This window comes from Canis aureus, chromosome 19 (genome assembly GCF_053574225.1).
Source record: "Canis aureus isolate CA01 chromosome 19, VMU_Caureus_v.1.0, whole genome shotgun sequence".
NCBI lineage: Eukaryota > Metazoa > Chordata > Mammalia > Carnivora > Canidae > Canis > Canis aureus.
The window spans coordinates 48,909,646-48,930,981 of NC_135629.1; the positions used below are offsets into that span (position 1 = coordinate 48,909,646).

A 21,336-nucleotide genomic window follows, 5' to 3' on the forward strand; every position below is an offset into this window, starting at 1 on the left:
CCCACCATTTGCTTCAACGTGGATGGAACTGGAGGGTATTATGCTGAGTGAAGTAAGTCAGTTGGAGAAGGACAAACATTATATGTTCTCATTCATTTGGGGAATATAAATAATAGTGAAAGGGAAAATAAGGGAAGGGAGAAGAAATGTGTGGGAAATATCAGAAAGGGAGACAGAACGTAAAGACTGCTAACTCTGGGAAACAAACTAGGGGTGGTAGAAGGGGAGGAGGGCAGGGGGTGGGAGTGAATGGGTGACGGGCACTGGGTGTTATTCTGTATGTTAGTAAATTGAACACCAATAAAAAAAAATAAAAAAAATAAAAAAAATAAAAAAATAAAAAAAAGATTTGTGTGCAATGAGAAAATTCTCGAATAGCCAGGGGAATACCGAAAAAGAAAACCAGAGCTAGGGGGCATCACCATGCCAGTTTTCAGGTTGTACTACAAAGCTGTGGTCATCAAGACAGTGTGGTACTGGCACAGAAACAGACACATAGATCAATGGAACAGAATAGAGAACCCAGAAATGGGCCCTCAACTCTATGCTCAACTAATATTCAACAAACCAGGAAAGACTATCCACTGGTAAAAAGACAGTCTCTTCAATAAATGGTGCTGGGAACATTGGACAGCCACATACAGAATGAAATTAGACTATTTTCTTACACCATACACAAAGATAAAGTCAAAATGGATGAAAGATCTAAATGTGAGACAAGAATCTATCAAAATCCTAGAGGAGACCACAGGCAACACCCTTTTTGAACTTGGCCACGCAGCTTCTTGCAGGATACATCCATGAAGGCAAGAGAAACAAAAGCAAAAATGAATTATTGGGACTTCATCAAGATAACTTAAGTTTCTTTTTTTATAATAAATTTATTTTTTATTGGTGTTCAATTTGCCAACATACAGAATAACACCCAGTGCTCATCCCGTCAAGCGCCCCCCTAAGTGCCCGCCACCCAGTCACCCCCACTCCCCGCCCTCCTCCCCTTCCACACCCCTAGTTCGTTTCCCAGAGTTAGGAGTCTCTCATGTTCTGTCTCCCTTTCTGATATTTCCTACCCATTTCTTCTCCCTTCCCCTCTTTTCCCTTTCACTATTATTTATATTCCCCAAATGAATGAGTCCATATAATCTTTGTCCTTCTCCGATTGACTTATTTCACTTAGCATAATACCCTCCAGTTCCATACACGTTGAAGCAAATGGCGGGTATTTGTCATTTCTAATGGCTGAGTAATATTCCATTGTGTACATAAACCACATCTTCTTTATCCATTCATCTTTTGATGGACACTGAGGCTCCTTCCACAGTTTGGCTATTGTGGACATTGCTGCTATAAACATCGGAGTGCATGTGTCCCAGCGTTTCATTGCATCTGTATCTTTGGGGTAAATTGCAAAATAAAGTGCAATTGCTGGGTCATAGGATAGCTCTATTTTTAACTCTTTGAGGAACCTCCACTAAGTGTGGGTTCTTTAAATGCAAATTGCTCTGCTCCAAGGGAAGCTAATGAGTGAATTGATAGGCTTAAACTCAGTTTCCTCATATAATCTAATTGACCATGTCCATATGAGATTCTTCCTGGAGCTGTAAAATATCCTCACACTAGTTGCTTAAAACAAACACAAACCTGTTCTTATAGTTCTGGAATAAGAAGTTTGATATCTGTAGCTTTGGGTTCCCTCTAGAGGCTCAAGGAAGAATGTTTCCTTTCCAATTCCAGTGTCTGTGGCTGGCAGCTGCATTCCTCAGCTTATGGCTCTTCTTCCACTTTCAGAGCCAGCAGGGCAGCATTTTCAAAATCTCTCTGACACCAACTCTTTTGTCTCCCTCCTCAAGATTCCAAAGACCATTGTGATTACATTCATCCCACAATGAAGAAATGATTCGTCTGCGATGAAAAAAGAAATGGTTTTCCACGTACAATCATCTTTTTATCTTAATGGTAGCTGATTAGGCACCCTGTATAATCTGCTACCTTAACTGTTCTTTGCTATAACAAATAACATGTTAAGGCTCTGGGGATTAGGGTGTGGACATATTTTGGAAGGTCTTCTTCTGCCTACTACAAAGGATTTTATTTGGTCATTAGTGTGTTATTTGGTCACTTTTTATAAATAAATTTGCCAACATATAGAATAACAACCAGTGCTCATCCCGTCAAGTGCCCACCTCAGTGCCCGTCACCCAGTCACCCGCACCCCCCGCCCTCCTCCCCTTCCACCACCCCTAGTTCGTTTCCCAGAGTTAGGAGTCTTCATGTTGTCTCCCTTTCTGATATTTCCCACTAATTTTTGATAAAAGCAATAAACACAGACTTTACACAGCCTCAAGAATGAGTGAATACACTATTCCTTCAAAATTTCAGCAATGACAATATTTGGTGTAGAAGACCTAAAACCACCTATACCTATCTCTAATACATGATCACAACCCTGTTAATTGAGGATTAGTCCACAACCAGATCCATACATCAACATCACCTGAGAACTTGCTAGAAATATAGAATCTCTGGGTTCACCAGGACCTGCACTCAGATTCTGCATTTGTAGTGGAATCCCTATGGATTCACAGGCTCATTGATGCTGGTCTAGGTAGGTTTCTCACCTTTTATGGCTGACATTTTAGGAGTGCTTTCCTTTGGGTTGTAGTTGTTCAGCAACATTCAATCAACATTGCCAGACATCCCCAGGGGCAAATTCATTTCTGGTTGAGAACCACTGCCCCAGAGCTTGAGAACTAGACACATCCTGACAGATTGACACTTAGTGACCACCACCTACTTAGATACTGAATGCGAACAGATCACTAGACAGCACCAAGCATCATTTCTACAATGTACAATGGAGTTCATAATTGTAGAATCTCAGGGAGAAGATGTTTATAAAAATTAAATCAAATAATCCCTGTGAGACGTGACACTCATGTTATAGTACATAAAAAGATATAAACACATCTGTTAATAATTATCGACCATGGTATAACAAGGGACTAAAGGACAGCTTTTAACTTGTGGTAAAGTAAGAAATTCCTTATTGTAATGGCAGACATGTCTTGAAGCTGATGTGTGCAGTACCCAAGGTTTATTATTAGAATTAACTTGCTCCTTTGCCTTATTGAAAAGAAGACTATAATCTGTATGAAGATAGCAGGGCTGGGTGCTCACCACATGTCAATGTTTTGAAGATAATGAAAACTAATCCAGGCAGAATCTAGAGCACAGACGTGAAGAAAACTGTACGTCAGAGTGAAGATAAGGTGCTAGGAGATTCACACATCAAGAAGAGGGTCCACTTCTGGATTCTCTATTCTGTTCCATTGATCTATGTGTCTATTTTTGTGCCAGTACCACACTGTCTTGATGACCACAGCTTTGTAGTACAACCTGAAATCTGGCATGGTGATGCCCCCAGATATGGTTTTCTTTTTAAATATTCCCCTGGCTATTCGGGGTCTTTTCTGATTCCACACAAATCTTAAAATAATTTGTTCCAACTCTGAAGAAAGTCCATGGTATTTTGATAGGGATTGCATTAAACGTATAAATTGCCCTGGGTAACATTGACATTTTCACTATATTAATTCTGCCAATCCATGAGCATGGAATATTTTTCCATCTCTTTGTGTCTTCCTCAATTTCTTTCAGAAGTGTTCTATACTTTTTAGGGTATAGATCCTTTACCTCTTTGGTTAGGTTTATTCCTAGGTATCTTATGCTTTTGGGTGCAATTGTAAATGGGATTGACTCCTTAATTTCTCTTTCTTCAGTCTCATTGTTAGTGTATAGAAATACCACTGACTTCTGGGCATTGATTTTGTATCCTGCCACACTGCCAAATTGCTGTATGAGTTCTAGCAATCTTGGGGTGGAGGCTTTTGGGTTTTCTATGTGGAGTATCATGTCATCGGTGAAGAGGGAGAGTTTGACTTCTTCTTTGCCAATTTGAATGCCTTTTATGTCTTTTTGTTGTCTGATTGCTGAGGCTAGGACTTCTAGTACTATGTTGAATAGCAGTGGTGAGAGTGGACATCCCTGTCTTGTTCCTGATCTTAGGGGAAAGGTTCCCAGTGCTTCCCCATTCAAAATGATATTTGCTGTGGGTGGAAGGGGAGGTGGTTGTGGGGTGGGGGTGACTGGGTGACGGGCACCGAGGTGGGCACTTGATGGGATGAGCACTAGGTGTTATTCTATATGTTGGCAAATTGAACACTAATAAAAAATAAATTTAGAAAAAAAGAAGGGGGCAAGTTCAAGGAAAATGAGTAAAACAATCAAACACACAAACAAACAAAAGAACTGGATTCAATTGACCTCACTTAGTCTTTTGGGAACTGAAGTTCATTAGGAAAACAGTTTCTTCCTAGAGGACTTTTCCACTTGGGAATCATGTGCTTAGGGATTGGAGTCCAAGTGGGAAATGTGTCTAATGAGCAGACAGGGAGGTGTAAATACCTCCTCATCTCTAGTCCCTCAGCCCCTGCAACCTTTGATGGGAAAGGCCATGCTTCTTGTCTGTTTATTACAAGTCCTGATTCTTGCTGGGGGCTGATGCTTCGCTCCTTCCTGCTGCCTTGGCTTAGGACAGAGCTTGAGTCCATATCATCTGCTGTCCAGGGAGGAAGTCAGACTTCTACAAGGTGACCTTCCTGTCAAACACTGCAGCCAGGTGAGTCCAAACCCCCAATGGACTGTGGATGACAGGGTCAGAGAGAATGGAAGCCAAGAACATGGACCCATCATCATCTGACTTCCAATCCAACTTAGCCCAGAACCAGTGATCACTGTGTTCTTTGTTTGCTTGATTAGGTAATTAAAGTATTAATTCAATGCTAATGTCAATTTCACAGAGTGACTGCTACTCACACTTTGATGGTCTTTCATAGCCTTCATCATTAAATTGCTATTATAGCAATGCTACAAAAAGTATATTGAGATTGTTAAATTCAGTGTGTGGTTCTAACTGGGTGTCATTTTGTCCCCTAGGGCTCATTGATCACTGTCTGGAGCCACCTTTGCCTATCATGCTGGAGAGGGGTGGGTGGAGGCCAGGGATGCTCTAAACACCCTACCATGCACAGGACACACCCCACCCCAGGGCAGGCTCTGGCCAGAATGTCCTTGGTGCAAAGACAGAGAAACCCTGAGTTAAAGACTGCCAGTATTTGGAACACAGCTGCCTTCAACCTTGTAATGCTTATTTTCTGCCAGAAAAAATTCACTATAACACTTTGGCCACCAGTTTAAAAGTTCTAATCACAAAGAATATAACAGCTCTATTAAGTTTTTTTCCCCAGACTGCTAGTGATAGAGATGTTTCTTGTTGTTTTCTTGAACTATCCTTCAGTTTTGCCAAACTTTATATATTTATGACCATTCTGATTGGCTTTTATTATTATATGTTAACATATTACTCCCCTCCACCATCTTTTTTTAAAAATAATACATTTATTTTTTTATTGGTGTTCAATTTACCAACATACAGAATAACACCCAGTGCTCATCCCGTCAAGTGCCCCCCTCAGTGCCCATCACCCATTCACCCTCATCCCCCGCCCTCCTCCCCTTCCACCAACCCTAGTTCATTTCCCCGAGTTAGGAGTCTCTCATGTTCTGTCTCCCTTTCTGATATTTCCTACCCACTTCTTCTCCCTTCCCTTCTATTCCCTTTCACTATTATTTATATTCCCCAAATGAATGAGAACATATAATATTTGTCCTTCTCCAATTTACTCATTTCACTCAGCATAATACCCTCCAGTTCCATCCACGTTGAAGCAAATGGCGGGTATTTGTCATTTCTAATGGCTGAGTAATATTCCATTGTATACATAAAGCACATCTCCTTTATCCATTCATCTTTTGATGGACACCGAGGCTCCTTCCACAGTTTGGCTATTGTGGACATTGCTGCTATAAACATCAGGGTGCAGGTGTCCCGGCGTTTCATTGCATCTGCATCTTTGGGGTAAATCCCCAGCAGTGCAATTGCTGGGTCGTAGGGCAGGTTAACAGCATTTCAAATGATTTCGTCGGATCGTTACTTCTCAGTTGACTTTTGGAACATACTTTGACCAAAAAATTCTAAATTTTATTTAAGGGATCCCTGGGTGGCGCAGCGGTTTAGCGCCTGCCTTTGGCCCAGGGTGTGATCCTGGAGACCTGGGATCGAATCCCACGTCGGGCTCCCAGTGCATGGAGCCTGCTTCTCCCTCTGCCTGTGTCTCTGCCTCTCTCTCTCTCTCTGTGTGACTATCATAAATAAATAAAAAATTAAAAATAAATAAATAAATTTTATTTAAATATACCCATCTTCTTACCTCTGAGCTTTTTACTTTATTTAAGTGATGTTTCCCACCTGTAATTTTGTATGTAGTTTTCCTGATATTCTACTATATTGTATGGTTAAACTTACACTGGATTCATAATCGTCCTGAATTTTGTAAAATGCCTGAGAAAGAGGACCAATTTCATAGTCTTCCAGGTAGATGTCCCTTTATGCTAGCATTCATTTAGCAATTCAACTTTTCCCAACAAAATGAAATACAACCTTGCCATGTGGTAAATGTCCTTATACATGGAGATCTAATTCTTGACTTACTTCACAAATACAAAATGAGCATCTGCCATGGGCCAGAACATTCTAAGAACATTACATGTTGTATTCTTTCATGGTTAGGCCTTTACCAGTTGAATTATTAATCCAGGTTGATATCACTAATTATTGCTATTTTACATCTATTTCAGTTCATTTTGACTTTTCATACAATTTGGCTTATGACAGTTATTTTGAAACTACTCATTCCAATCTGGTTTGGTGATCCCTTGATTCTTTTCATTCTATAACTTTTCGTATTCTTACATCTTTTTATACTAAACATATTCAGATGACTTGGTGAAAAAACAAAAATGAACAAAGAAGGTGAGATCCTTGCTCTTTTGGATGTTGCATTGCAGCAGCTAGGATGGAGTACGATGAAATAAATGTGTGTAACCATATGGCATCATCATAAGAAGCAAGTAATTCAGCATAAAAGATAGAGTGTGATAATGTGGGCATGATTACAAAGCATGGACTGGGGAGGCCTTTGCATGTTGGATGAAATGCAGAATGAGGATTAGAGTGTGCTCAATGGGTCTATCAAAGGAGAGATCAATATCCAAATCACAAGAATATCATGGAAAAGACACAACATAAAAGAAGGGAGGAAGGGGCTAACCTCATTCCCCATCAGACCACATAGAAATGAATCTGCCAAACAATGATGCAGGAGGGGCAGGAAAAGTAAGTCTTCTATGCTTGAAATAAAAATGCCCCCTTTTTGTTCTGTTGTGTATATTTCCTTTTGTCAAGTGTTGGTGTATCCTTTGCTCTTTGTCTAGAATTTATAATAAAAATATATATGTGTTAGTATTCACACTTATTTATATCTTTATTGATATAGTTTTGTGTAAATATATCATAAAGATATCCCTAACTATCTTTTGAACAAGTTTATTCTCTTCTCTTGTTTTTGCTGGGCATCAGGGGATGTAATCAGAAGTGGAAAGCTGCCAGAACCAAGGGGGATTATTCTTCCACAATCCATCTCTCAGGGACACCTGAGTGTAATAGGTCATTCTTCTCATTTTTCATTTCATTCCCACCTTCGTCTCTCTGTGTCTCTTTTTTTATTGATTCGATTTCTATGTTTGTGTAAATCACAGCAGAAAATGGCCATCCCAAATGGAGCCCCCAATTTATTTGTCCATGGGAGGTGTAAGAATTGGCATTTCTGGGAGCCATTTCTGCACATTGCAGGAGAAGGATCACTGATCTGGCCTATTTGAGTTGGATACATTCCTGACATCACCACTATAAAAGGGGCTGAGAAAGACGGGAATAACACAACCCAGGAGGCCACAGTATCCTGCAGATGTGTGACTTGTAGGGTGTCAACAGTCCTCACAGTACGGTGCCAGGATTCATAAATCCCATGGTGACACAATCCAGGGGTCAGAACTCAATCAAAGGACGCCACTAAGAATGGAGTCAGCATCAATTCCTGGGATGTCTTTGCAACATGATGAACACAGTGGGAGAGGAAATGTGAACAGGGAAGTCCCTGTGCCTTGAGGCTTCAGAGGTAGCAGAGAGGCCACTTTCCTCCTCAGCATGTCTGACAGTGTCTCTCGTCAGTCTCCCTCCTGCTTATTCCCCTTGTAACACTGGCTGTGCTTCTTCTACCTAAACATTGGAGACAACTATCTTCCTCAGAGCCTTCACACAGGCCATTCTCTCTGCAGGCACACATGTCCACATATAGTCTTATATCTACCTCTCTGTCTTAATTGAGGTCTGTGTTCCAATGTCACCTCGTTTGCAGAATTTTTCTAAATACCCACAAAAAACACAATGTCTGATTGGCTGTCTGCTTCATCCTTGTTTTCCTTTTCTTCCTACCACCCTTCACCATCTCCAAGATTATATGAAGATTATCTCCAAGACTATTATTTCCTTATACATTCTGTCTCCATTCACTGCAGGGACTTTTGTCCTTTAGCAACCTATGTTCCTTGTGTACCTAGTGCCTGAAACCTGATCAGCAGTCAATTTATATTCCTGAAATACTTGAAAAATTTCTCAATAAAATTATAAAATATATGACTTCTTAGGAAAGAGGATGGTGAAAGAAAAACTACATTAGACATGACACAGAGGATCCTCTAAAGAGGAACATATCCATGAACGACATATTAAAATGAATTCCTGAACTGCAAATTTAAAACAGTAACATTTCGGGGATCCCTGGGTGGCTCAGCAGTTTAGCACCTGCCTTTGGACCAGGGCGTGATCCTGGAGTCCCACATCGGACTTCCTGCATGGAGCCTGCTTTTCCCTCTGCCTATGTCTCTGCCTCTCTCTCTCTCTCTCTCTCATGAATGGATAAATAAAATCTTTAAATAAATAAATAAATAAATAAATAAATAAATAAATAAATAAATAACATTTCAAATCTGTAATACAAGTTTGTGTGAAAATAAGATGTTATTTCCCTTTTTCCCAGAAGTCACCTCCACCACATGAAACCAGGAAATGATACGCAAATTTCAGAATTTCTTCTTCTGGGATTATCAGAGGAACCAGAACTGCAGCCCCTCATCTTTGGCTTTTTCCTCTCCATGTACCTCATCACTGTGTTTGGAAACCTGCTCATCATCCTGGCTGTCAGCTCTGATTCCCACCTCCACACCCCAATGTACTTCTTCCTGGCCAACCTTTCCTTTGTGGACATCTGTTTCACCTCCACCACCGTCCCCAAGATGCTATGGAACATCCAGACTCAGAGCAAAGTTATCACCTATGCAGGCTGCATCACACAGATTTACTTTCTCATAGTCTTTGCTGTGTTGGATGTCTTTCTCCTGAGCATGATGGCCTATGACCGGTATGTGGCCATCTGTCACCCCCTGCAATACACAGTCATCATGAACCCTCGGGTCTGTGGACTTCTGGTTCTGGTGTCCTGGATCATCTGTGTCCTGCAGTCCTTGTTACAAACCTCGATGGTGTTGCGGCTGTCCTTCTGTGCAGTGGTCGAAATCCCCCACTTTTCCTGTGAACTTAATCAGATGATCCAAGTTGCCTGTTCTGACACCTTCCTTAATAACTTGATGGTGTATTTTGCAGCTGTCCTGCTGGTTGGTGGTTCCCTTGCTGGGATACTTTACTCTTACTCTAGGATAGTTTCCTCCATACTTGGGATCTCATCAGCTCGGGGCAAGTATAAAGCATTCTCCACCTGTGCATCTCACCTCTCAGTTGTCTGCTTATTTTTTTGTACAAGCCTAGGAGTATACCTTAGCTCTGCTGTTTCCCAGAGCTCCCACTCAACTGCAGTGGCCTCAGTGATGTACACAGTGGTCACACCTATGCTAAACCCCTTCATCTACAGCCTGAGGAACAAAGACATAAAGAGGGCTCTGAAAAGAACCGTTGGGATTCCAGTGATGTAAGCGCCAGTTGTTCTGAGGCTGAAGAAATGCCCATGATTGGAGGGCTCACAGCCTCAGAGCCAGGAACTGGTCTACTTGGATCAGACTATGTAAGTAGAATCTCCTCCTTCTACACACATATAAGGAAATCACTATGTCTGTATCTCAAATAGGACAAGTTGAATTCTTAAAACTAATTACATTTCAAATGATTTATATCATGCCAAGTTAATTTTCCCTAGATATCTCAAGAGAATAATCATGAGATGTATTCTTCATATGGAAGAAACTCTACTTGGCCACTAAGCCCTTAACATATCTTCATTGTAAAGGAGAAGATGAAACTTTAGTTTTCACCTTGAGTCTGTCGATCTTTTTCCATCACTATCTTCACGCCTCTTCCAGACAATGTGGACTCTTACACTGTTCCCTTTACATCTCAGGCTACTGACAGGGATGCTTAGGCCAGGAAAGCTGGGGCACTCCCCTAAGCCCATGTGCTATGGACATTCCCACAGATGCTTCCCTGACCTCTGCTTTGGCTGCACCAGCTCTTGGGCTTTTATTGTGATTGCAAGATATGCCTCATCAACACCCATCATAGATCACTAACAACACTTGTTTTATTAATCACAGGTCCTGGAGGGCACATGGGATGCCCAAAGGCCAACTGAGGAGGTCTCAGAGTGGAAGAAGGCATTGAGAGGGGGAGAGAGAGCGCCACTGAGGGATCTGCCTTTACTGGAGTCCATGGCCAGTTTGGTTAGGGGTTTGTGCATTCACACATTATTGGAGAATTCTATATGAATTGAATTCAGCTGCTGTAGCATAAAATCAGAGTCCCTCATGTGTCAGTAATAAGGTTACTCAGGGCTTTCTGAAGAGGTATCTCATGGCTGGACAGCCTGAGGGCTTCTCTGGTGATTGTGTCCCACACCTGACAGTGTGTTTATTCAATATGGTTGTCTTTGAACTGGATGCCTTGGATCAAAAGCCTAATGTCAGGCACTTACTCTACAAACATGCTCTTGTGTTTCTTAACTGGTCTCCTTCGTTTACTCTGTGATTCACCTAGATGTCCAGAAAGCCTACCATAGTCCCTGAAAACACTGATTAGCAAGTATGTATCTCCAAGTGGAATCTACAGGAAGACAAATCTGAGTAAACAGATGGACCTGGTATGTTATGGACCTGGTATGTTCTTAGTGTCAGGGTGACCATAAACCTGACAAAGCAAAATTTCCAAATACTCATTTTGTTATTACACAAAATATTTCATTTTTCTTTTTCCTTTTTTTTTTCTTACATCAGAGTTCATGCTATGCATCTACTGGTTGAAGCATGGAAGATTGGTTCCACAACTGAGGAAGTTTATTCATTGAGGTGAAGGGTTGGTTAGTTCATTAATGTTTTATCACTGAATTATCTTCCTGTTTCTATAGAAAATTCACATGGTTACATGAGTCTTTCTATTGTTCATGAAATAATTCCTTTCCTAATATTTGTCACAAATGCTAAGGAATAGCAAATAAACAGTATAAGCATCATCCATTTCCTATCTCCTTCCTGCTCAGAAATCCCTTCCCCCTACAGGATCACAGGAGAGCTGGACGTCCTGACAGTTGTGTGGTTAAGGGTCACCAGGTCTTCTGCACAAACGTGCATGTCCTTCAAACTGTCCCAGCAACTCTGAAGGTAGCCCATGTATAGTCACTTGTTCATAAAGCCATCAGAAATAAACGTGGATAACATGATCACAACTGCGCTCCTCATTTGTCACATCATATGCCACAAATTAAAAAAAAAAAAAAAAGGAGCACATGGGGCACCTGGGTGGCTCAGACAATGAAGCCTCTGCTCAGGTCATGATCTAAGTGTTCTGGGATCAAGCTTCAAATCTTGCTCCCTGCTCATCAGAGAGTCTGTTTCTCCCTATTACTCTGTCCTTCCCCTCTGCTGTGCTCTCTCTCTCTCTCTCTTTCTTTCTGTGTGCTAAATAAATAAAATCTTTAAAAAAAAAAAGAAGCACAGGTTCTAACTGTCTTAGGTCTGTTTGCTTGGATTATTGCACCAGTCAGCTCTTGTATAACAGGCTATCCTTGTCAAATGGGATATCATACTGATGCAGGGTGGCTGAATGCAATGGTCAAGAAAGAATTCTTAAGACATGTTATGATGCATTTTATGTGCATTTTATTATAACACAAGGACAAGATCTATGGGTAAAGAGCTGCACTGGGATTGTGAGGAGTGACTGATTCTGTACTTTTTAGTTTGTGGAGGGAGGGGGTAGAGATAACCCACATTTCTAAGAAATTTCTGTAGGTTGAAAATGAGGTTTACAGGACCTTGCAGGTCTGACTATTGACAAGATAAGCTTTCCATAAGTCTCTAATAAAACATCAACATTAAGGCAGCCATGAGTTCCTGGAGAATCCTCATGCTAGGATTAAGGGCAAGCTGGCAGAGGAGTAGGGTCCCCAAGTCACCTGGCCCCACCAACTTACCTAGATTACTTTCAAACCATCCTGAAAACCTACAAATTCGACCTGAGATTTAAAGAGAGAACATAGAGATGCAGTGAAATGCCAGAACACCTGCACCCCGATGTTTATAGCAGCAATGTCTACAATAGCCAAATTGTGGAAGGAGCTTCAGTGTCCATCGAAAGATGAATGGATAAAGAAGATGTGCTCTATGTATACAATGGAATATTACTCAGCCATTAGAAACGACAAATACACACCATTTGCTTCCACATGGAGGGACCTGGAGGGTATTATGCTGAGTGAAATAAGTCAATCAGAGAAAGACAAACATTATATGTTCTCATTCTTTTGGGGAATATAAAAATTAGTGAAAGAGAATAAAGGAAAAGGAGTGAAAATATCAGTGAGGGTGACAAAACACGAGAGACACCTAACTCTGGAAAACGAACAAAGGGTAGTGGAAGGGGAGGTGGGTGGAGGTTGGAGTCACTGGGTGATGGGCACTGAGGGGGCACTTGGCGGGATGAGCACTGGGTGTTATGCTATGTGTTGGCAAATTGAACTCCAATAAAAAAAATTTTTTTCTTTTTTTTTTAATTTATGATAGTCATACAGAGAGAGAGAGAGAGAGGCAGAGACACAGGCAGAGAAAGAAGCAGGCTCCATGTACCGGGAGCCTGACGTGGGATTCGATCCGGGGTCTCCAGGATCACGCCCTGGGCCAAAGGCAGGCGCCAAACCACTGCGCCACCTAGGGATCCCCAATAAAAAAAATATTTTAAAAATAAAGAGAGAACAGCTGGAACGCGGCAGAGAGAAGGGTCTTCGCTTCTAACAAGGTAGGAAGGTGGAAAAAAATAAAAAAGAATCAAGTTGGGGAGGGGCCCGTGAGGAGCTAGGCTAAAGCCCTGCAGCAAAAGCCTCTGGGATGGGAAAGCGCAACCCTGGAGAAGCAGGACTTTTAAAACATCCACACGGGATTCTTCCTGGATGGAAAGGCGCTTAGCAGGGAAATAGAGGAAGCGCGCCCGGGGGAGAGCATCCCACACACCGCAGGCCCAGCTCCGTAAAGGGCTGGAGCACCTGCCAGGCCGGGCCTCGGGGAGAAGCCGGAAGGTTAGGAAGGGCCTCTGGGCGGAGGAGGCTGCACCTGCTGCCTTCAGAAGCCGGGCCCGGGAGCGTAATTCCAGCAGCGCAGACCCCGGATCTCAGGGCGCCAGGGGACACAGCCCACGATCCTGTGCTCCCCTCGGGACAGGCAGAGGCCGGAGGACACAGGACAGCGAGGATGCTCCTGCCACCCCGGGCCAGGAGCTGTGCAGATCCGCGGCCCCCGCCCCCGGAGCATCCGGGTCCTGCAGACTGAGAGCTGCAGTAGTTACTGCGGGAGTTGACTCCAGGGCTGGAGAGCTGGCCGCCGCCACTGTTGTTCCTCCTGGTGTCACTCTGTGCCTGGGACTCAGCAGGGCCGCCAGGGAGCAGGGGCCTCACAGGATAAACAGCTCCCACTAAGCCATACACCTGGCAGGGGTTGGGGCAGCTCCCTCAGGTGCACACACCTGAGAATCAGCACAGCAGGCCCCTCCCCCAGAAAACCAGCTGGAAGGACAGGGGAAGAGCAAGGTCTTGGCCAAGCAGCGTTGGAAATCTCCAGGGGAAGCTGAAGGATTTATAGTATATAGAACAGAGGGTACCCGTCCTATTTTTTTGTTTGTTTTTTGTTTTTCTTCCTTTTTCCAGTACAACTCGTTTTTATATCAGACTGTAAATTTCCAATTGTTTTTCTCTTTTCCCACCTTAACTACAATATTTTACCACCTCTTCATTTTTAAGAGTCTTCCTTTTTTGCTTTCATACTTCTACAATTACAGGTCCTAGATATATTTTCCACTTCCAGATTCCCTTCAACATACTCAACTTAATTTTGGGAGATAAACAAGATATGGGTTTTTGTTGTTGTTTTGCGTTTTTTATTTTCTCTGCCTCATTTTGCTCTACAATGGTGGAAGTTAATACTATCTAAAACACGAGCTAGGATAAGGTGCTAGGAGATTCACACATCAGGAAGGGGGCAAGTTCAGGAAGTTTAAGTAAAACAAACATCATGGAAACAAAAGAACTGGATTCCCTTGACCTCTAACCTAGTCTTTTGGGAACTGAGGTTCATTAGGAAAACATACTTTCTGTCTATAGGACTTTTCCACCTAGGAATCATGTGCTTAGAGATTGGAGTCACAAGAGGGAAATGTTCTTCACAATTATGGACTCAAAGACAGCTCTTTAATTCCTAAATATTTAGCAAATATGTCATGAAACTGAGGTCTGTGTTGCCTCAAAGTTCATCTCAAAGAAATAGTTTTCCTCACATATGAAAAGGAAAACAGCAATTTTCTGTAGATGGCAAGGCTGTGTCTCTACCAAAAGTAGTTGAGTTCTGAAGAAAGAATAATTAACTCTGGATTCACTCACTTATAACCTGGTCTGTTGGGAACACACCATCTCCAGGAAGACTTTCCTTTGTGTCCAGACCACTGCCCCACAGGGAAATCATGTGCTTAGAGATTGGAGGAACAGGAGAGAAACATGCCTCATGAATAGACAGAGGAAGCTTTAAATATCCCCTGAGTGGCAGTCCCCCTGCCTGTGCTACCATGGGCTGCATGGAACCTGGTTGTTGCCTCTGGAAACTTAAGTTTGGCTAGGAGATTAATGCCAGGCTCCTTCCTGCCATCTTGTGTGGGGACAGTTTAGTCACCATCATTCCCACCCAGGAGGAATTCAGACTGCCACATAGAGACTCCCTTAGAGTTCCTGTGCAGGTGAGTCCCATAGCCCAGCAGGTCCTGTAGGGAAGGGTCAAAGACAATTCAAACCAGGTGCATTGACCTGAGGTCAGCTGACAGTCACCAGTCTTGGCCAGAACCTAGATATCTCTATGTTCATTTGCTTGCTTGAAGAAATAATTACTGAATTCATTGATGATATTAAAGAAAAAAGTAGACAGAGCTAGGAGCACATGGGTGGTTATTGACAATGAAGTAAGGGGATAAAGTACTTCCATTAAAATAGAACACAACCTGTGAGTATTGCAATTAAAGGGAGTAGGAATATTAGGGATGGAGGGATGTTCAGTTAAGTCAAGGCATTTCTATTTCTTCTTTAAAATGGGGCTTATTGGACTCTGTTTCCATACTGATGAGAAAGGCCTAGACCATTCATTGCTTGCAGATATGACCTTGCAACAGTAATTCATGATATCCATTTTCACAGAATCCCCTGTTACTCTGGATATTCACATGAAAACAATTATCTGACAAGTGAAAACTATGTGAAAGACTGTTGCTTTGCAATGATTTCATTACCAGAGAGCTGAATATACTTGTGGATTAGTTATTCATTGGTTTCTGTATTGTGTATTGTCTCTACCAGGTCTTTGCATTTGTACAGTGGGGCCAGGAGGATTTTATTCCCTTTTATGATTGTATTATATCAGACAAGGAATTGGAGGAGGGTTTTGTTTTTGTTTTATGAACTTTGCTGTTTGCATTGAGTTCTATTGTGTATGTGTATATATATGCAGAATTGTGTTTATTAGTAGTATAGGCTCAAACCTGTCAGTTATATAGTGTTCTCTACATTGTTTTTTAATTTTATTATTCTTACTGAAAAAATGAACTGTCACTTATATTCTTCACTTGCCAATCCTTGTGATAAGAAAATAGAAAATAAATGGTATTTTGTAAATTGATAATAACTCGCTTCTATATATATTTCCCACTTCTTTTCACTTCTCGTCATTCCTCATGGATCCTTTTGGCTCTTTGTGATGAGATCTATTTCTAAAAGTTGCGTCATCTTTATCCATCATCGCTTCTTTACATTTGACTGAAGATCACCTGTACCTTCCATAAGCATACCTGAATCCATATATCTTTATGTAAGAAAAATATTATCACTTAGATACTGCTTCCTCCCCAGCTATAAATGTCATTCTCTCATATTCTTTCATTTCACATGTTTGGACATTTAGTCTGGAATTAGCAACCCATCTTGATAGCACTCAATTATTTTTTTATGTCTTTATATACATTATTTTAGATCCTCATGTAATTTTGTTTCACACAGTTGTTTTGAAGCCACCATACTTGACCTAATTTCATTCCTCCCAACAAACTTTCTTCCTTAAGTTTTTAGTGTCTTTTAAAACTTCTGTTCCTAGATGGTGCACACACATTCACATTCATACACCATACAAATGGATTAGTATCCTGTGCTCATCATGAATGCTCTTAAAGTTCTGGGTCAGTCTTGTTTCTACCTGTGCCAATTCCTACATCTTACTCAATGGTACCCCATGCACTTCCCTCAGTCAACGAGGGTAATGCTGATTTGTAATTTCAGGGTCAGCATAATATTTCACTATGTGGCTCTGCTACAAATACTTTGAAAGCTTCTTCTATTCTATTTCAATACCTTGATTGCTATTACAGCAATTCTACAAAAATATTTTGAGATTGTTATGTTAAAAATCTTGTTCTCCACAGGAGGAGATATTGTTCCCCAGGGGGACACTGAGCAATTTGGAGGTCATATGGGAGGTGTCAGGAGAGGCCAGGGATACTCTAAACATCCCTACAAAGCCCAGGACATACACCACCATGGAGAATGGGCTGGAACAGAATATCAGTAGCACTGAGATTAAGAACCGCTGAGTTAAAGAATATGTGTATTTTAATATTTACGTCTGCCTTCGTTTTCCCAACATTGTAACAGTTCATGTTTCTCCCAGAAAAATTAGAGAAACTTCTTTTGCTACCTGTTTAAAAATTCCAATCCAATCAGTGAAAGAGATATTTAACCTTGTCTCACAGGCTGATGGATATGCAAGTGATTTCTTGCTGTCTTCTTAAACCATTAATAAATTTGAGCAAATATTTATATATTTGATCACCAGGTTCATTGTTAGATACCTATGATTATCATATGTCCATAAACTCTATGCATATTCTGTAGCTAGCAGCATTATTGTTCAATGACTTTTGTTGTTTTTTTTTTTTTTGGAATGTTCAATGACTTTTGGTTGTATATATTGTCCATAAAATTTTTAAATTTTATATAGTTAAATATGTCTCTCTCCTTACTTCTGATTTTCCTGTCTTAATTACAATGGTTTTATTCATCTGTAGCTTGTATCCGTATTTTCCACCTTCACTTGAATGAACTGTTCCCATTTACACAGAGGTCTGTAATCCCTCTTAATTGTTTTTGATGTACAAGTCTAGGAACCACTTTATTTTCTTTCAGATGGATAGCATATGTGCCAGCTTGTATGAAACAACCTTTACCAAATAAATTGAAATACAACCTTGTCATATATGAAATGCCCATGTGCACCGAAACCTAGCTGCTGATTCCCTCAACAAAATGAAGATAGCACCAGCTAAGGCTAGAGAGTTCTAGGAAATTTCTATTCTTTATTCCCTAATGTCAAGATCATTGCTAAATTAATTACTGATCCATGTCAATATTGTTCAATTACTGATATTGCACATCACATCTTAGTTCATTTCAGTGCTCCACTCAGTTTTGTCTAACATGGTTGCATGAAACCACTCTACATAGCTAGCTTAGATGTCTCTGCCCATCCTTTTAGGTCAGAACTTCTCATTTTCTCAATTTGTTTCCCTGTGAGTGTGCATATGCTCACATCTCATTTTGAAATCTACAGTGAACAATGTTGGTGAAGGCCCTACTCCTTTGGTGCTTACATAATGATAGTGGAGTCACAGTACTAGAGTTTCAGGTGTGAATCTTATGGAGATGGTCATTTAGAGCCAGAGGACACAGATGGGTGCACAATTTTGAACATTGAGGTCTGAACTGGCTTTTGGATATTGTGCAAAGACCAGAAATGGGGCCAGAATGCACACACTGTGTCCAAAATCCAGCAGAATCCAAATCCCAGGAAAAGCCAAGAAAAGATGCTACATAAGGAAAGGGAGACGGAAGTCCCCACCCCCTTGAGAATCCTAAAAGGCATCTTGGTCAAATAAATTAGAGAGAGACATAGACAAAACAGTCTCCTCCTGCTCATCCTACCATACTGGACCATGCTGTGCTTGGCCTGTTTCCTCTGCTAAACTGCTGGTTTCTCCCCTTAGCACAATTTCCTCTCAGCACATTCACTCTCTAAGGCAAATGACACCATGAAGATACCACTACTTTTGTCTTCTGACTTAATTTAATTTTGCTCCTCTATTATTTTTTCAGGGACATCTGGGAGATACAAGAGTTGGAATGTTGTCTGAACCAGGGAGGCTTTCTTCCTCTTGGTCTCTCAGGTTTCAGCAACCACCTGAACCATTAGATCTTTTTGCCACCTTTGTTTGATTTCTCTCTCTCTCTCTCTCTCTCTCGTTTTTGAGCAGATTGTGTTTCTTTAAATACAGGATAGAAAATGAGTATGCTGGGATGATTTGTCAATTTTTTTGTCCATGGGAAACTTGCCAATTGGACTATCAGTTAGCATTTTACATTGTTTAAGGGAATGATCACTGACCTGGCCAGCTTGAGTTACCGCTGTTCCAGCTTCATCATTGGAACTAGGGATGAGGAGTCATGGTAAGAACACAACCCAGGGAGTAATGATCTGGAGTTGTGTGTGTGCACACATACATGGCAGCATATGTACTTGTGCATGCATGCATGCCACTTGTGGAGTGAGAACAGTCTTCAGAGTGGGGGTACATGGTCTATTATATTCTAAGGTGACTCTTACAGAGGCCAAAACTCAATTGCCTAATGGTATTCAGGAGGGGCTCTATTTCAATTTACAGGACTCTTTTGCAAGTAGATTATAAAATACAAGAAACATGTAATGTGCCTGAGTGATTCCTTTTATTGAAGTTTAACCAACAGCACTGCTTGACACCAGCTCTGATCGCTCTCCTGCTTATTCCCCTTCCCACACTTGCTTCCTTTTTTGGATTTGAGTAGTTCAAAGTAATATAATCCTCAGGGGCTCTGCAGAAGCCAATCCCTCTGTCTGCACACATTTCACCAGACATGCTCATGGCTCCTGCCCTCTCTTCCTTGAGGTCTCTGTTCAAATGTCACCTTGTTTACTGGTCTTCCCTAAACACCAATTACAGAATAACAGTCATATCCACTCTCTCCTTGATACCTACTCTTGTTGTCCTCATAGCACTTGACACCCTGTGATATATTATTATTTTATTTGTTTCTGTTCTTTTTCCATAATTGGATTATAGTGGCTTTTGGCTTTCAGTGTCCTGTATTTATTGTCTAGACATAGACATTGCCTGGAACATGTTTGACACTCAATACATACTCCTTGAATGCATGAAATATATTCTTTTTTTAGGGAGAGAGAGAGATAGAGAGAAAGTGTGAACAGGGGAGGGACAGAGGGAATGGTAGAAAGAATCTAGAGCAGACTCCACACCCAGAGCAGAGCCTAATGTGGGGCTCGATCTCACTACCCTGAGATCATCAACTGAGCCACAATCAAGAGTCAGATCCCTATCTGACTGAGCCACCAAGTATCCTGAAAGATATTCTTAATAAAACAGTAAAGTGAATGACCTGTTGGGGGCAATGGGGAAAATGAAAACAAAAAGCCTAACTAGAGATGGAACGGGACAGAATCTCTTCAAGGGCACAATCCCTACACAAGATACTGAAATTAATAATTGACTGAAAAATATAAATAGTAGCATTTCAACTATATAAGCAATGCTGTTCATGTGAAAACAGATCATGTCTTTTTCCTCTTTCCTGGTAGTCAGTGCAACCACATGCAACCAAACAATGATACACGGATATCAGAATTCTTTCTTCTGGGATTTTCAGAGGGACCAGACTGGCAGCCACTCGTATTTGGGCTTTTCCTCTCCATGTACCTGATCACTGTGTTTGGAAACCTGCTCATCATCCTGGCCATCAGCTCTGACTCCCACCTCCACACCCCCATGTACTTCTTCCTCGCCAACCTGTCCTTTGTAGACATCTGTTTCACCTCTACCACTGTCCCCAAGATGCTGCTGAACATCCAGACTCAGAGCAAAGTCATCACCTATGCAGGCTGCATCACACAGATGTACTTTTTCATAATCTTTTCAGGGTTGGACATCTATCTCCTGGCTGTGATGGCTTATGACCGTTTTGTGGCCATCTGCCATCCCCTGCACTACATGGTCATCATGAACCCCCGGCTCTGTGGACTGCTAGTTCTGGTGTCCTGGATCATAAGTGTCTTGCACTCCTTTTTACAGACCTCAATGGTGTTGCAGCTGTCCTTCTGTACAGAGGTGGAAATCCCGCACTTTTTCTGTGAACTCAATCACATGATCCAACTTGCCTGTTCTGACATATTTCTTAATAACATGATGATATACTTTGCAGCTGTGCTCCTGGGGGGTGTTCCCCTGGCTGGGGTCCTTTACTCCTACTCTAAGATAGTTTCCTGCATACATAGAATATCATCAGCTCAGGGTAAGCATAAAGCATTTTCCACCTGTGCATCTCACCTCTCAGTTGTCTCTTTATTTTATTGTACAGCCCTAGGAGTGTACCTTAGCTCTGCTGCTCCCCAGAGCTCCTACACAAGTGCAGTGGCCTCAGTGATGTACACAGTGGTCACACCTATGCTGAACCCCTTCATCTACAGCCTGAGGAACAGAAACATAAAGAGGGCTCTGATGAAATTCTCTGGGCTGGAAGCTATCAAAAGGCCAGTTGTCCTATTGCTGAAGAATTTCCCATAATTGCAGGCCTCAAAGCCTTGGAGGCAAAAGTTAGGATTATTTTTTAAGATTTTTTTTATTCATTTATTCATGAGACA

The 21,336-nt window shown here is 41.5% G+C and overlaps 1 protein-coding gene and 1 pseudogene across 1 annotated transcript; both read left to right on the plus strand.

The window, feature by feature from the left end:
- Positions 1 to 9,069: 9,069 nt before the first annotated feature.
- LOC144289348 (olfactory receptor-like protein OLF4) lies at positions 9,070 to 10,005 on the plus strand. The gene has a single exon (XM_077857496.1). The coding sequence runs from the start codon at positions 9,073 to 9,075 to the stop codon at positions 10,003 to 10,005; it is 933 nt and encodes a 310-aa protein (XP_077713622.1). The 5' UTR covers positions 9,070 to 9,072.
- Positions 10,006 to 20,290: 10,285 nt separating this feature from the next.
- Positions 20,291 to 21,119, plus strand: LOC144289349 (olfactory receptor-like protein OLF4; annotated as a pseudogene).
- The last annotated feature ends 217 nt before the right edge of the window (positions 21,120 to 21,336 follow it).

Coding starts and splice junctions, on each gene's coding strand:
- LOC144289348 (XM_077857496.1), top strand. CDS start 9,073: ATGAAACCAGGAAATGATACGCAAATTTCAGAATTTCTTCTTCTGGGA.